The 16,837-nt window shown below is 40.9% G+C and overlaps 1 protein-coding gene across 1 annotated transcript in view; it reads left to right on the plus strand.

Moving 5' to 3' along the window:
- The first annotated feature begins 2,344 nt into the window (after window positions 1–2,344).
- The window catches only part of PAPOLG (poly(A) polymerase gamma), a 42,473-nt gene continuing 27,980 nt past the window's right edge, over window positions 2,345–16,837 (plus strand). Inside the window, exons 1-6 of the mRNA XM_017544983.1 lie at window positions 2,345–2,601; window positions 6,178–6,339; window positions 7,761–7,827; window positions 13,822–13,903; window positions 14,135–14,244; window positions 16,008–16,061. Of these exons, the coding sequence (XP_017400472.1) occupies window positions 2,585–2,601; window positions 6,178–6,339; window positions 7,761–7,827; window positions 13,822–13,903; window positions 14,135–14,244; window positions 16,008–16,061 (492 nt within the window). The 5' untranslated portion in view covers window positions 2,345–2,584. The remainder of the gene's footprint in view (window positions 2,602–6,177; window positions 6,340–7,760; window positions 7,828–13,821; window positions 13,904–14,134; window positions 14,245–16,007; window positions 16,062–16,837) is intronic.

The following is a 16,837-nucleotide window of genomic DNA, read 5'->3' on the forward strand; positions in this document are numbered from 1 at the left end:
TGGAGAGAACTCCACAGTTAACAACAAACATCTTGGTTGGAAACCCTTAAGGAAAGATGCATTCTGTCTTCCAGATTGACAAGATTCTCCAAGCTGTAGGGGGGATGTGGGAAGAACTAGCTCTGTGGTGTATCTGGGCCAAGACCACAGGCCCCTACCATGAGCCCCAGACACGGCCTGGACACGGCAGAGAACCTCCCGGCCCAAATGCTAAGAAAACAGGAAGGTGGCCAGGAACAGACATGCACACTCTGTCCTACTCCTTCAGTACCTTGACACCATCCCAAGAATGGGAGGCATGGGTGAAGGACAACCAAGACTGTCTTTATCTGCTAACTCAGAAGAATGAGGGGATCAGAGTTTAAAATTATGTTTTTGAAAAATACAGTGTTGCCGGATGTGGTGGCTCACGCCTGTAATCCCAGCACTTTGGGAGGCTGAGGCAGGTGGATCACTTGAAGTCAGGAGTTTGAGACCAGCCTGGCCAACATGGTGAAACCCCATCTCTACTAAAAATACAAAAATTAGCCAGGCATGGTGACACGTGCCCGTAAGTCCAGCTACTCAGGAAGCTGAAGCAGGAGAATGCTTGAACACGAAAGGTGGAGGTTGCACTTCAGCCCAGGAGCCGTGGAGGGGTGGGGGGTGGGGACAAGAGCGAATCTCCATCTCCAAAAATAAAAAAAATTTAAAAATACAGTGTTATTTCTTGCATGTCTGAAATTTTGGACTGAGATTCATATTGTCTATATATACTCTTCTTATTTGATTCTCTTACAACCCTAAGTTCATTGTTCTGAAGTGACAAAACTAGAAAGTAGCAAAGCTAGAACTCAAATTTGGGTCTACCTTCCACTGAAGCCCATGCCAGCTACTGCTCTATGCTGTCTAGAATAGGTTTTGACTTCTTCCCGCCACCTGCACTCAATCTCTCCTCTCAAATCTTGCCAATTTAGACAGAATCCTCTACTACATTCTAAGAAGCCATTATTGAGGGCCCCCACGACCAAGTTTAAATGGCCCTCTTTAGGCCTCCCTTAATACTTTGACGCCATCTGTACCATTTATATTTCTATACGACTATTTCCCCCCTAAACTGAGAATGAACTTTATAGAATCAAAGAATACGTCCGGTTTTATGCACCACTAAATCACTGGAACCTAACACAGGGCTTGACGTAGACTAGGTTTTTTTTGTTTATTGCTTTTTGTTTTTTTTGAGACAGGGTCTTGCTCCATTGCCCAGGCTGGAGTGCAGTGGTGTGATCTCGGCTCACTGTAACCTCTGCCTCCCAGGTTCAGGCGATTCTCCTGCCTCAGCCTTCCAAGTACCTGGGACTACAGGCACATGTCACTAAGCCAAGCTAATTTTTGTATTTTTAGTAGAGATGATGTTTCACCACATTGGCCAGGATGGTCTCAATCTCTTCACCTCATGATCCATCCACCTTGGCTTCCCAAAGTTCTGGGATAACAGGTGTCAGCTACCGTGCCCGGCCCTTGTTGTTGCTTTTTAAGTAGAGATGGGTTTTTGCCATGTTGGCCAGGCTGGTCTTGATAGAACTCCTGGCCTCAAGTGATCCGCCAGCCTTGGCCTCCCAAAGTGTTGGGATTACAGGCAGGAGCCAGCACACCTTACCCAAGTTTTCAAAAATATTTTTTTTGTAGAGTCTTTTTTTGGGTGAGAGACAAAGTCTCCTTCCATCACTCTGGCTGAAGTGCAGTGGTGCATTTTAAAATTGGTCATTATTTTCCCATTTTCATCCCCACACTCCCATCGAACCTGATGTCCACTGTTTAAAAGTGTGAGATTTTGTTTCAGGATGGGATTTATCCTATTGCAAACTGCTAGCTATTATTTTCAACCTCTCTCAGCTAAATGCCCTTGTCACTAATCAAGTGTGGTACTTAGGGCTGAAGTGAACAGTTAAGCCTCCAGTTTACAAACTTGTTTTTCCCTGGGATACTTGTGTTAAAGTCGCACGTACCTGAGTGTGACCTTTCGAGACAAAATCTCAACTGGTGAGTTAATCACCTATAACTATAATTAAATCAAAGATGTCAGATAATGGAAGCGTTGAAATAGTATTTGCTAGGCAAGGGTGTGATCTTTAAAACATGTATGATATATGCTGCCATTCGAGAAGCAAGGAAAACATATTTCCAAATTTCCTTCCAAGCTGTATACCGGGATTGACAGTACTGCGGACAAAAGAAGGCACCAAACGCTCCCTCGAAGCAACGGTACTGGGAGAGCCCTCAGCCTGTGGGCGGGGTCCCGGGACCAAAGGCAGAGGAGGCGTGGCCGAGGGTGGTCCAGGACTCCAGAGGCGGGGCCACGGCGGCGAGAGGCAGGCTGGGAAGCGGCGCCATATTGGCGTCGGCCGCGCTGTATTGTCATAAATAGAGCCGGTTTTGTGGTGTTTTCACTAGTCGGTTGGATGCCTCAGCCATAGTAAGTGGGAAAGTGAGCGAGTAAGCGAGCTACAAGCCACCGGAGGGAAGTGAACAGGGGGAGAAGGGAACAGCAAGAACAGGAGTCCAGAGCGAAAGACACTCGGTGGAGAGGGAGACGCAGGAAGCGATGAAAGAGATGTCTGCGTAAGTGGTGGGGGGCGGCGGTTGGGGTGAGGCGGGTAGGGGTGTGCTGGGGTGGTCAGTCTGTGTCCTCGTTTCCGTTCCCTGCCCCTTTCACCCTGCATGCAGCTCGCCGGGGTGCTCTCCTTCCCGGCTCCCGGCCGGTCCGCAAGGGCACCTCCCCTAAAACCGGCGGCTCACCTGGCCACCCCTGCATGGACTCGGGGACTCCGGGAGTCCCCAGCTGTCCCGCCTCTGAGGACGCCCTCAGACAAGGATGAGGAGGGGGAAAGGTGCCTGTGTCGGTAAGGAGAAATTGTCGGTCACTCGTCTGCCCCCAACACTGTCTGAGCCCGTCTGCTCCTGTCTGCATTGGCGCAAATACCATCCCCCTGCCTCCCCCTCCTCCCTTCCCGACCGGCTGTCTCCAGGTCTTCAGGACATAGCGCAGCCCTTGGGCTTCTCTTTCACATAAGGCTAAAGTCTTTTCACCGCCGTCCCCACCCTCTCCCTCACCCCCAGCCTCCCCACCTACTCACAACATCCACCGGTCTGTACCTCTTGTTCACACTTTGATAAGTCAGAGACAGTTCCCATGCTTGGTAAGATTTTGTTGTAGCTTCTTCCATTTAGGTCTATTAGGAAATAATTTAAACATGCAGAAAAATGCAGAGAATAACATAAGCATCATTTATGGAACCACCACCCATTTCTCCCAAATCGTAACTGTACACACACACACACACACACACACACACACACACACACACACGGTGTGTGTATACATATCTATGTATTTATTTTAAAGAAATCAAGCATTGCAGATGCATCTGAAGGACTTTCCTACCTCCTTGTCTGGTCCCATTCATCTCTTGCTCCAAATGTCACCACACTCTTGAATTTGATGTTTATTGTTGCTTCGTGTTTTTTATTTTACTGCTTTTTTTTTTTCCCCTCAAATCATGGGAGCTGCATGTTTTTTAATGCTATTACTACATACACATGTGTTCCTAATAACTGGCATAGTTACAGTTGTTTTTAGATTTTACATAACTGGTATCACACTTGTTATTCTGCAGCTTGCTTCTTTAACACAGCATAGTATCTCTGAGCTTTGTTCATGTTAGTGTTTCAGTTGTAATTAATTAACATTAATATTGTATTCTATTGTTGGAATACATCCTAATTTAATCCTTTACATGTTAGTGACCATTTTAGGTTGTTTCTGAGTTTTTAATGTTACAGTGTGACAGAGAACATTATTTTACATGTCTCTTTGTGTGCTTGTAACTAGAATTTCTCTAGGGTGTTTGCCTATAAATGAAATAGATGGTTTGAAGGGAGGGCGGGATTCTGTTGTTTACTCCCTCCCCCTTCCCCCAGATGAGGGAAGTTAAGAACCCTAGATTTGGAATCTTAGGACCAGTAGGCTAGTTGGCCAACTTTGTCAGTGTATACAGGTAAGAAAGTGAGACCCAGCATCATAGTGTCAGAACTGAGGTGTAGTTATGGAGGAGAGAATGGAGTAGTGGAAAGAGGTTTTGGAGTTCAGATTCTGGCTTGTCCTGTCTCTTTGAATTTCAGATACTTATCTGTAAAATGGCACTTATTTAATGCCTCTTAGAATTATTGAGATTGAGTGATATTATATAGATATGTAGGTAATTACTCTGTCCTATTCATTTACTATATATATTTACACATATAGAATGCAAACAATACCAAAACACTGCTCAAGCTTTCTCAGAGGTAAAAAGTCAAATCTTTAAAAAGAAATTACAGCTTGAAATAACTAATTGAACTTTTGTTTGTTCTACAACAAAATAAATATGGAAGAGAAAATAACCTGTATTTTGGGTTTTTTTGTGTGTGTTGTTGTTTGAGTCATTTTGGAAGGTATACAGGCTATTTTAGCTAACATTTGATTCTTTCTCTCCACTTAATGAGATATTTAGCTAAAGAGCATGTCTTATTCTGTGCACTTAGTAGTGATAAGCCAGTGTTTTGACCAGTTAAAATCCAAAAACAAACGATCTGTGTTGTATTTTGTTTGTTTGTTTTTTATTTGAGACTGAGTTTCTCTCTTGTTGCCTAGGCTGGAGTGCAGTGGTGCGATCTCAGTTCACTGCAACCCCCGCCTCCTGGGTTCAAGCCACTCTCCTGCCTCAGCCTCCCGAGTAGTAGGGATTACAGGCATGTGCCCCCACAGCTAATTTTTTTTTTTTTTTTTTTTTTTTTTTGAGAGAGATGGGGTTTCACCATGTTTGTCAGGCTGGTCTGGAACTCCTGACCTCAGGTGATCCATCTGCCCCGGCCTCCCAAAGTGCTGGGATTACAGGTGTGAGCCTTGGCGCCCGGCCTGCATGTTATTTTTTATAGGGCTAATTTGTTCAGCCTAAAAAATTGTTTCTCATTTTGAGATTACATTCTTTTGGTGTTAATGGCTCTTTATGAAAGCATGGTGAAGATAAATGGTAGTGTTGGTTGTTTAGTGTGTATGTTTTTACATTCATAGCAAAATTAGAAGTTTTGCCAACCCCTGTTGGTTCCAAAATTTATTTTGAAATTAGTGTTTGTGTAAACTCAAAATCTCAGAACTTCAACTGGCTGAGCGCAGTGGCCCATGCCTGTAATCCCAGCACTGTGGGAGGCTGAGACAGGCGGATCACCTGAGGTCAGGAGTTTGAGACTAGCGTGGCCAACATGGCAAGACTCTGTCTCTACTAAAAATACAAAAATGAGCTGGATGTGGTGGCACACGCCTGTAATCCCAGCTACTTGGGAGGCTGAGGCAGGAGAATTGCTTGAACCTGGGAGGTCAAGGTTGCAATGAGCCAAGAAACAGAGACTCCATCTCAAAAAAAAAAAAAAAATCTCAGAACCTCTGTTGTACTTTATTCAAGACTATAGTTTCCTGATGGCTAAGATCTTTGGAGGGTGGCTCATACCTTCCAAAATATTTCTATTCGTGTAAAGAATTTTATTTCAATGTGAAAATGGCATGGGTACCAGTCTAAAATGAAGAGAACAATTAACTATAGTCACAAAATACTAGGGCTGTAAACTCTGATTCAAGCAGAGGATGTTAATGTAGGTTTCCCAAGGACAAATCTAATTATGACTTCTTTGTAAGAGCCAGATTATTTCACAAGGACCATCTAATGGGATGTTTTTGTTTCTTTCCTAGGGGTAAAAACCCATTGTTTTTACTGAGTGCTTTCTTTCAAGTGGTTGACTGCTTTTCAGAGATTCTAGATCTGGATGGTAGTGGAGGTGGCCCTGGCACAGATCCCAATGAGACTCTAGGTTTGAGCCTGGGTGGTATTGGTACAGTTGTCCTGATGACAACACATGCTGTGTTTGGCTTGAAAAGACATCCTAACCGTGAAAGCTGCAGGCAGTATGAATAGCCCCTTTATAAACATGAACATAAAATACCCATTTTTCCTTAAAAAAGAAAAAATGTCTACCCTTACTGTTAGTACTAGGTAAACTAAGGTAGCTAAATTAACATGAGTAGATTGAGAGATTCAATGTATCAGTATGGTATATACTTAAAATTTTTTTCTGTTGTTTCATTTTTCTTGTTTTCTTAAACAGAAACACCGTGCTGGACAGCCAGCGTCAACAAAAGCATTATGGAATTACCTCTCCCATTAGTTTGGCATGTCCTAAAGAAATTGATCATATTTACACACAGAAATTAATTGATGCCATGAAACCATTTGGAGTGTTTGAAGATGAGGAAGAATTGAACCACAGGTATGTCACTGAAAACTGTAAAATATATGACGGTGCATTATTTAATAATGAATTCTGCGAACATGTTGAGTACCTGCTAGTCTCTACATACAGGTGCAGAAATGACAAAAAGAAAAATCTTGGCCCTCTTGGAGCTTACATTTAGGTAGGGGTTAGAGGAAGAGATTTGTCATTATTAATATTATCAGTATTACACTTATGTGTAATACACATAAGTGCTACTGAGAAGAATAAAGCTGAGTGGGTAGGAAGGCCTCATTGAGAAAGTCACATTTAAGGGAAAATGTAAAGATGAAGGAGGAAGCCATGTGTCCATCTGAGGGAAAAGTGTTCTAGGCAGAACTCTTGAAGTGGGAGTGTAGCTGGTGTATTTGAAGAGTACATAGCATGATACCTGGTTGTCTGAAGCAGCGAGGAAGCAGGAAAATAATAGGCTTAAAGAAACTGAGGTGGGAAAGAGCTTGGAGGGCAAGAGCTCTTAGGACCTTGTAAGGTGTTGTCAAGGTTTGGTTTATTCTGAGTGAAATGAGAAGCTATTAGGGTTTTGAGAAGATTGACATGATTGGACTTAAGTTTTAACAGTCACTCTGGCTGCTGATTGAGAGTCATCTTAAGAGAAGTGCAAGGGCAGAGCAGAGAAACCAGTTAGTAAGCCATTAGGAAATGATGGTGGCTAGAACCTGGAGGATGGTCGTAGAGATAATAAAAAGTAGAATTCTGGAAATATTTTAAAGGTAGGGTTCTTAGAGTTTAATGACTGGAATGTGTGTGTGGGAGAGGGGTCAAGGATGATGGCCAACGTTTTTGGTCTTGGCACCTTGAAGGATAGAGTTTCATTATTTGTGGAAGACTGAGGAAGAAGTAAGTTTGGACAGATCAGAAGTTCAGTTTTGTATGTTATCTTTGAGATGTCTAAACCCCACTTTTCTCTTCTAAATGTGGATTCATTTATACTATTGGTTCTAAGTTTGTTTTAATAATACCAAACCGCTTTAATACTATTAGACAGAAATTAGACAGTAATTAATTCATCTCTTTTAATTATCCCAAGACCTGTTACTAGCAATGAGATAATTCTGGTTTTTAGTACCACATTGAACTGAATTAATTCAATAGTAAAGCCAAGAAAGTTGACAATTCACTATGCCTTTACAGACTCATTGAAGGCAATTTTATTGTTTTTATTAAGCTTTTTGAATTTTGACAATTAGCTCAAAAACTAAAATATTGCCATCGTATTTATCATCTCTTAGCACTCTTAAGGATCCAGAGATGTGTCCTGTGTCAATGGATGTAATAGCATGATTACATGTATATTATGGTTTTACCCTAGCATCAACACAAAGGGTACTGCTTATATGGGTTTTTAAAAATACTGTTTGTTCATTTGTTTGTTTTAATCTGAAGCATTTTTTTTATAGGCTGGTGGTTCTTGGTAAATTGAACAATTTAGTAAAAGAATGGATTTCTGATGTCAGTGAGAGTAAGGTAAGACTGTAAACTATGTGGAATTCTTATTTTTATTATATCCCAGTCACTCATCCTGGCAATAAGATGCAGGTGTTGAGAATTATCTGAAATACATCAAAACTTGGCTTTCTGGTATAAGTGGGAATGAATTGGTCTAGACGGTTGAATTTCTAAGTAGTTGAGGATTTACCCAGAAGTGCTGATATATAGCTTTGAGTCCACATAATTGTCTTGTTTAACTAATCATTTGTAGTAGGCAAAATTTAAATATCAGATTTTACTTAAAAGTCACATTTCAGCCATTTTATTATAAAGTATTAGACCTGGCAATGCTGGGCCTGCCTTTGTGTACAGCAGGAAGAGGCTTGAATGGGATGGGGCTCCTGTCTTCCATTGCCTCATAACCCCCACCACTTCCTGTTTTCTTTACAAGGTGATTAATTGAGCAGTTACTATGTTTCTCATTTGAGATTCCCTTATTTGCCTACTCCCTTGGTTCCTAAGATATAGGAAGTTGCAAACTAATTTATAACTACACAACTTTTTTTTTTTCCTCCTGTAGCTTAACTATTTTTCTCCTGAAATTGATTACATTTTGCTGCTTTGTGTAGTACAGTCCTCTGGGGGACTATTTCTAGGACTTCTGGGGGATTATTTCTAGGACCTCTGTGGATGCTCAAGTTCCCTATATAAAATAATATAATAATATAAGTGAACACAATCTCAGCTCACATGTAAAATAATATATGTTTGCTTGTTACCTTTTCATATCCTTCTGTACACTTTCAGTCATTTCTAGATTACTTAGAATATCTAACACAATGTTAATGCTATGTAAATAGTTGTCACTGTAATTTTTTTTTTTTAATTAGCATGTTTAATTTTTTTTTTTTTTTTTTTTTGAGACGGAATCTTGCTCTGTCGCCTAGGCTGGAGTGTAGTGGCATAATCTTGGCTCACTGCAACCTCCTCCTCCCGGTTTAAGTGATTCTCTTGCCTCAGCCTCCTGAGTAGCTGGAACTACAGGTGTGTACTACCACACCCAGCTAATTTTTGTATTTTTAGTAGAGACATGGTTTCACCGTGTTGGCCAGGCTAGTCTCAAACTCCTGATCTTAGGTGATCTGCCTGCCTCAGTCTCTCAAAGTGTTGGAATTACAGGTGTGAGCCACAGTGCCCAGCCTTAATTTTATTTTATTTTATTTTTTTTTTCTGGAGACAGTCTCATTCTGTCCCCAGGCTGGAGTGCAGTGGCACAATCTCGCCTCAGCTTCCCAAAGTGCTAGGATTACAGGCGTGAGTCATCACGCCAGCCATAAATTTTATTTATTTTTTTAATAGATAGGATCTCCCTGTGTCACCCAGGCTGCAGTATAGTGGCACAATTATAGCTCACTGCAGCCTCAAACTCCTGGGCTCAAGTGATCCTCCCCACCTCAGCCTCTCAAAGTGCTGGGATTACAGGCATGAGCCACTGTGCCTTGTGTAAAATTTGCTTTATTTTTTATGTTTTTTCCCCCCACAATATTTTTTATCTGTGCACGATTGGTTTAATCTGCAGATGTGAAACCTGCAGATATGGAAGGCCAACAATATTTTGAATATAATTGTTTTTGTTTTTGTTTTGAGAGAGTCTTGCCGTGTCCCCCAGGCGGGAGTGCAGTTGCATAATCTCGGCTCACAGCAACCTCCGCCCCCAGGCTCAAGTGATTCTCTTGCCTCAGCTTCCCAAGTAGCTGGAATTAATAGGCACCTGCCACCACGCCTGGCTAATTTTTGTATTTTTAGTAGAGACAGGGTTTCACCCTGTTGTCCAGGCTGGTCTTGAACTCCTGACATCAAGTGATCCATCCTCTTTGGCCTCCCAAAGTGCTGGGATTACAGGCATGAGCCACTGTGCCCAGCCTCACAACTGAATTTTATTGTCTGAGAATCACCACTGTGAAGATTATTTTACTGGCTGTACCAGAATGTTTTGGAGAACGAGACTGTCTCCAAAAAATAATAATAATGAAATTTAGGCTGGGCACAGTGGCTGACACCTGTAATCCTAGCACTTTGAGAGCCTGAGGCAGGCAGATAGATCACCTGAGATCAGAAGTTTGAGATGAGCCCTGCCAACATGGTGAAACAATGTCTCTACTAAAAATACAAAATGAGGGAGGGGATGTTCAACTGGTTGATACCGTTTGTCTCATCACTAGGTAGCCCATACTATTTTATTTTAAGGTTTTTGTTTTTCATAGTTTTCTCATCTTTGCCTTAACAGCAGTCAGTTAAAAGGTAACGTCTCACAGTTGTCAGTGTGTCTAGCTGTAAAGTCCCCTTCTGCCCCTTAATCTGCGTGGATTTAGAAATTAGATAAACACCTACAGAATTTTTTTTTTTCTTTTTTGTGGAGATGTCATCTCACTCTGTCACCCAGGCTGGAATGCAGTGGCGCAATCTCAGCTCACTGCAACCTCCGCCTCCCAGGCTCCAGCAGTCTTCCCGCCTTAGCCTCCTGAGTAGCTGGGATCACAGGCCTGCACCACCACACCTGGCTAATTTTTGGTAGGGACGGGGTTTTGCCATGTTGCCCAGGCTGGTCTCGAACACCTGAGCTCAAGCAATCACCCACCTTGGCCTCCCAAAGTGCTAGGATTATAGATGTGGGCCACCATGCCTGGCCTAGAATTCTTTCTTTTACAGCTTTCATTATTTTTTTCTGTACCTATGATAAATATGTAGAATTGGTTCTTCTAAACAGTGGACTCAGAATAAAGTTGAGTCTCCTAAAGACTATAGTTATTGAATTTACCATGGTCTTTATGCTGTTTACTTTTGTTGCCAAAAGGCTGTCTGGCTCATTTCTGAACTCGGCAGGGTTATCAGTAGTTGAAGTTATTGAATAAGTCAAATTCTGAGCAGGTGAAATGCTAGTCACAAATAATAAAAAAATTAAGTTAGTTAACATCTTCCATTGAGCAGATGAGGTGATTTTTCTGTGTCAATTATAATTGTCTCTTTCATGTTGGGGCAGGGTCTCACTCTCCCAAGCTGGAGTGTAATGGCATGCATAATCATGGCTCACTACAACCTCAAACTCCTGGGCCCAAGCAGTCCTCCTACACCAGCCTCCCAAATAGCAGAGACTACCAGTACACATCCTGATGCCCTGCTAATTTTTGTTTTTTTGTTTGTTTGTTTTTTTAGTGATGGGGTCTTGCCATGTTGCCCAGGCTGGCCTCAAACCCTTGTGCTCAAGTGATCCTCCTGCTTTGGCTTCCCAGAGTATTGAGATTACAGGCATGAGCCACCACCATGCCCAGCCTATAATTCTCTTTTTTTTTTTTTTTTCTTGGTTTTAAATTAAAAGTGACAAGGTCTCTCTGTGTTGCCCAGGGTGATCTTGAACTCTTGAGTTCAAGTGGATCCTCCCACTTTGGCCTCCCAAAGTGCTAGGGTTACAGGCATAAGCCACCACTTGCAGCCTATAATTCTCTTTTTGAATATTTTACTTTGGAAAGTAACTGAAGGATTTGTGTTCAATCAAAGATCATTTGAATCTATACACAATTGGGATACTTAAACTTTAAATAGTGTAGAACCCAGAGCAAGTCATTTTAGTTAAATACAATGGCTGTGGCAAACTATGATTCAGCATATCACTTTCTCATAAATCATGCAAGAATTATACTTCTCAAAGTAGAAAGTTGAACTAAAATATTTTTTTAAGGTCCTGGCTTCTCTGTCCTTTTCATTCATGTTAATTATCATTAAATTTACTGATTGCTGGGCATGGTGGTGCATGCCTGTAGTCCCAGCTACTCAGGAGGCTGAAGCAAGAAGACTGCTTGAGCCCAAGAGTTCAAGGCCAGCCTGGGTAACATTTGAGACTGTATCTCTTAAAAAACTCTGATTCATAAATTTACTGACTCCTTTATAGCTATACAATTATTTGTGATACTCTTAATATTAGTAATCATTAAACAGAGGCATTAACAAGCATACTATCCTATTATATAGATATTTTTATTCAAGTTAATCAGCTGATATTCTTTAGAACTTGTACTGGGCATTGTGAAAAAATACAGAGAAGTAGCAGACACAGTTCTTAACTTTCAGAAATTTAAATATGATTGAAGAGATGAGACATACCAAAATGTTAGTAAATATAGCAAAAAAGAATTTAAAGATTATAATAGCAGAGAACATAGGAAAAAAAACCTTGTTAGGGAATAAGGATAACCAGGGAAGGCTTCATGGAAGAGGTGGAACTTGTTGCAAAAGTGGATGATATGGATACCCAGAGGCTGGACATGGTGGCTCATGCCTGTGATCCCAGCACTTTGGGAGGCCAAGGCAGGAGGATCGCTTGAAAACAGGAACTTGAGACTAGCCTGGGCAACAAAGCAAGACCCCATCTCTACAAAAATTATTTTAAAATTACCCAGGCACAGTGGTGTGTTCCTGTAGTGTCAGATACTCTGGAAGCCGAGGCACGCGGAATACTTTGTGCTCACTAGCTTGAGGCTGCAGTGAGCTAAGATCACACTGCTATGCTCACTTCAGCCTGGGCAACACAGTGAGAGCCCATCTCCATCTGTTTAAAAAAAGGTAAACAAAAAAGATGTTTAGAGAGGATGGGCAAGCACTTTTCGGGAGGGACAATGGCAAATGCAGTGGAAAGGAGATTGGATTCTATAAGTATGTTGGTTGGTTGGTTGGTAGTTGGAGCTTCAGAAGAAAGATAAGAAGGCAAGGCAAGAAAGATCCATAGGAACATATCGTGAAGGTTTTCAACAACAGGCCCTAGGATCCTTACCTCAGTAGTTAGAGAAGGCAGCATTGGCAACTTTTGAGTAGAACAGCTATTTAATAGAGTAATTTAAGAACAACGATGAGTGAATTTTATACAGATCATGAGAGAGAAAAGGAAGATTAATTAGAGGAGGGTTTAGGACGCTATTAAATAACCTAGAATTTAGGGGAGGAGTAGTTAAATAGAAAGGAGGTCACACATGTGAGGGATATAAGTTAAGAATTGGTAAGCCAAGAAGAAGTTTGGTAGTAAGGATGAGAAACAAAAATAGAGAAATCAGAAGCAGTATCTGACTGTTATCATTGGAATAATTTTTTTGCTTGTTTGGGGCTGGATATTGAAGTGAATCAGGATACTTGAGTGAATACCTGATAGGCTTTTGGAATTGGCTCTGAAGAGAGGCAAAAAGTAGCTTTTTTCTTTGAGGCAGAGTCTCACTCTTGTTGAAGCTCAACCTCCTGGGCTCCTACCGCAGCCACCCGAGTAGGTGGGACTAGAGGCACACGCCACCCTGCCCAGCTAATTTTTTATTTTTTGTAGAGAATGGGATCTCATTGTGTTGCCCAGGCTGGTCTTGAACTGGACACAAATGATCCTCTTACCTCAGCCTCCCAAAGTGCTGGGATTATAGGCATGAGCCACCATGCTTGGCCAAAAAGTAGTATTTTAATTACGTTATAATCCAAGAAATGTTAATTAAGCTTGTTAAAATCGCTCTCATAAGATTATGTTGGGAATGACTCCTTTCTTACAGAAAGGTTGTAGAGCTAGAATCAAGAAATTAAACATACCTCACAAAAACTAAAGGAGATATGGGATTGGCCAAGAGTATTATGTTTTAGAGAGCTGAAAGCACATTAGTTTGGTAATTAGGGTTGCTCACTGCAACCTCCAACTTTCAGGTGCAAGTGATTTTCCTGCCTCAGCATACTGACTAGCTGGGATCACTGGCACCACCACCATGCCTGGCAGGGATTATAGGTGTGTGACCCCATGCCCAGCTAATTTTTGTATTTTTAGTAGAGACGGAGTTTCCACATGTGTTGGCCAGGCTGGTCTTGAACTCCTAATCTCAGGTGATCCGCCCATCTCAGCCTCCCGAAATGCTGGGATTACAGGCATGAGCCACAACACCCAGCCAACATTGCAGTGACTTTTATGCTAAATAATCGGAATAATGGAATGTCTTCTGCTTAATTTTATTTTAGAACCTCCCACCTTCTGTTGTGGCTACTGTTGGTGGTAAAATTTTCACGTTTGGATCCTATAGGCTTGGAGTACACACCAAAGGTAACTGCTTTTCTATGTTCTAGTGCTAAGAACAGTCAATAACAAACTTTTGTTCATAATTAGAAAACACATGACAACAAAGTTCCCAGTATTTCACTACTTAGAGCTAATTATTGTTAACGTCTTCTTGTACTCATCTTCCATACTTTCTTCTGTACATTTATTTATGTGTACTTAACAAAAAATATAACAAATAATATATTCTTAATTAAGAAATACTTTAATTTGCAGGAGCTGACATTGATGCACTTTGTGTAGCTCCAAGACACGTGGAGAGATCTGATTTTTTTCAGTCTTTTTTTGAAAAATTGAAACATCAAGATGGCATTAGAAACTTAAGAGTAAGTATCCTCTGGCATTTAATATTTTGAATATAGATTGGTAACAAATACCTATAAAAACCAGGGCTTAAGATTATTGAAATACTTCCTAAGTTACTATTAGGAGATAGGTAGTAAGAGTAACTTTTAATAAGTGATGATTATATGATGGATAAGAACATGGGTCTTATAGTTACACAGACTTGAGTTTGCATTTAGAATCTACCACATGGCTCTTAGATCTTGGTCAGGTAACCTAATCAAGTAACCTAATCCTCTGAAGTTGTTTCTTCGTCTGTAAAATGGAGATGTAATAACTTTTTAATAAGGTTTTTTGAGTATCAGTGAGATAATTTACATAAGTCATTTACTGTCATAGCCAATAATGATTGATACATATCAAATGATGAGTGCTGTTAAGGTTCAGTTAGTAACTCTTAATATGTATCTATCTAGCCATTCATTCAGCAAATACAATTTCAGCACCAGATTCTGGCATTAGTCTTACAGATACACTAGTAAACAAGACATTGTTTACTGAGGAGGGGATTAGGCAAACTAAATAAATAAAATAGTGTTAATGCATTCTGAAGTGCTAGAATAAGGTGAAGGTCAAAGAATGTGTGATATTTGGGGAATCTGAGAATGTTTTTGACAAGGAAGTTAAGAATTTGTTAGGTCTGGGAGTTAAGGAAGACTCAGAAAACCATTGTTTCTGCTAAATCTAAATTAATCTCAACTGTATTAATTACATTTTTAATAGGTTAGTCATGAGCTCTCATTATTTTAAAATTTCTAACTCTAGTAGCCTTTCTAGATAATCAGTTTTCAGTTTACACTCAAGAAATTCTAAGTACCCAGATGATAGCAAGTTGTTTTTTTAATTTTTAAGTTCTGGGATACACGTGCAGGATGTGCAGGTTTCTTACATAGGTACATATATGCCATGGTGAGTGTTTTTTTGAGACTGAGTTTTGCTCTTGTTGCCCAGGCTGGAGTGCAATGGCACGATCTCAGCTCACTGCAACCTCTGCTTCCCAGGTTCCAGCAATTTTCCTGCCTTAGCCTCCTGAGTAGCTGGGATTACAGGCATGGACCACCGCACCCATCTAATATTATATTTTTAGTAGAAACAGGTTTTCACCATGTTGGTCAGGCTGATCTTGAACTCCCGACCTCAGGTGATCCACCCGCCTGGGCCTCCCAAACTTCTGGGATTACATGGGTGAGCCACAGTGCCTAGCCCATTATCTAGGTTTTAAGCCTGACATGCATTAGGTATTTGTCCTAATGCTCTCCCTTCCCTTGCCCCCACGCCCCTACAGGCCCTGGTATGTGATATTCCCTCCATGTGTCCATGTATTCTCATTGTTCAACTCCCACTTCTGAGTGACAACGTGCAGTGTTTGTTTTCTGTTCCTGGGTTAGTATGCTGAGAATGATGGCTTCCAGCTTCATCCGTGTCCCTGCAAAGGACGTGAACTCATTCTTTTTTATGGCTACAGACCATAAAGTTTGCTTCCCAGTTCTGAGGAATATTTTTAAAGGGATAGTAAATTAGATACTGTTACAGGCACTTTCTGTATCTTACATAATACAGGTCACAAAGTAGAAATATTTACCTGGAATGTAAGACCAAAAACATTTTCACTTTGTCTATTGAGTTAAAATACAAATTGGGAGCAAAGATAGTCATATTATTGGTAGTTACGAAGGATAGAGAAGGGATTACATGTTATATGTTATATTTTATAATATGTTATAATTGTTTTCCTTTTTTGTAGGCTGTAGAAGATGCCTTTGTACCTGTTATAAAATTTGAATTTGATGGTATTGAAGTAAGTGTTTAATATTTTTCTGACTTTTCCGACTTTACTGTTAGTTGGAACTGTTTAACTCAAGTTTGTTTTCTGAAATGTGGCTTAATATAAGTGCATATTTCTAAAAATCAAATTACTTTTTTTTTTTTTTTTTTTGATGTTTTTTTTTTTTTTTTTTTTTTTTTTTTTTTTTTTTTGAGATGGAATCTCGCTCTGTCACCCAGGCTGGAGTACAATGGTGCACCTCAACCTCAGCCTCCGGGGTTCAAGCCATTCTCCTGCTTCAGCCTAGGAGACTGAGACTACAGGCATGTGCCACCATGCCAGGCTAATTTTTTATATTTTTAGTAGAGATGGAGTTTCACCATGTTAGCCAGGATGGCCTCCATCTCCTGACCTCGTGATCAGCCCACCTCAGCCTCCCAGAGTGCTGGGATTATAGGCATGAGCCACCACACCTGGCTTTTTTTTTTTTTTTTTTTAAGTAAAGAGATGGGGTCTAAATCTGTGGCCCAGGCTGGAGTGTAGGGACACAGTCATACCTCACTGCAGCCTTGAGCTCCTGGGCTCAGGTGATCCTGCCACTTCAGCCTCTTGAGTGGCTAGGATTATAAGCACACACCACCACACCTGGCTAATTTTTAAATTTTTGTAGAGACACGGTCTCGATATGTTGCCCAGTCTGGTTTCAAGCTCTCAGCCTCCCAAAGTGCTGGGATTACAGGTGTGAGTCACCACCCTGGGCCTCAAATCCTCTTTTTGTTTGTTTTTTTTTTTTTTTGAGACAGGGTTTT

Source organism: Cebus imitator, unplaced genomic scaffold (assembly GCF_001604975.1).
Source record: "Cebus imitator isolate Cc_AM_T3 unplaced genomic scaffold, Cebus_imitator-1.0 Scaffold175, whole genome shotgun sequence".
In the NCBI taxonomy this organism is placed as follows: Eukaryota; Metazoa; Chordata; class Mammalia; order Primates; family Cebidae; genus Cebus; species Cebus imitator.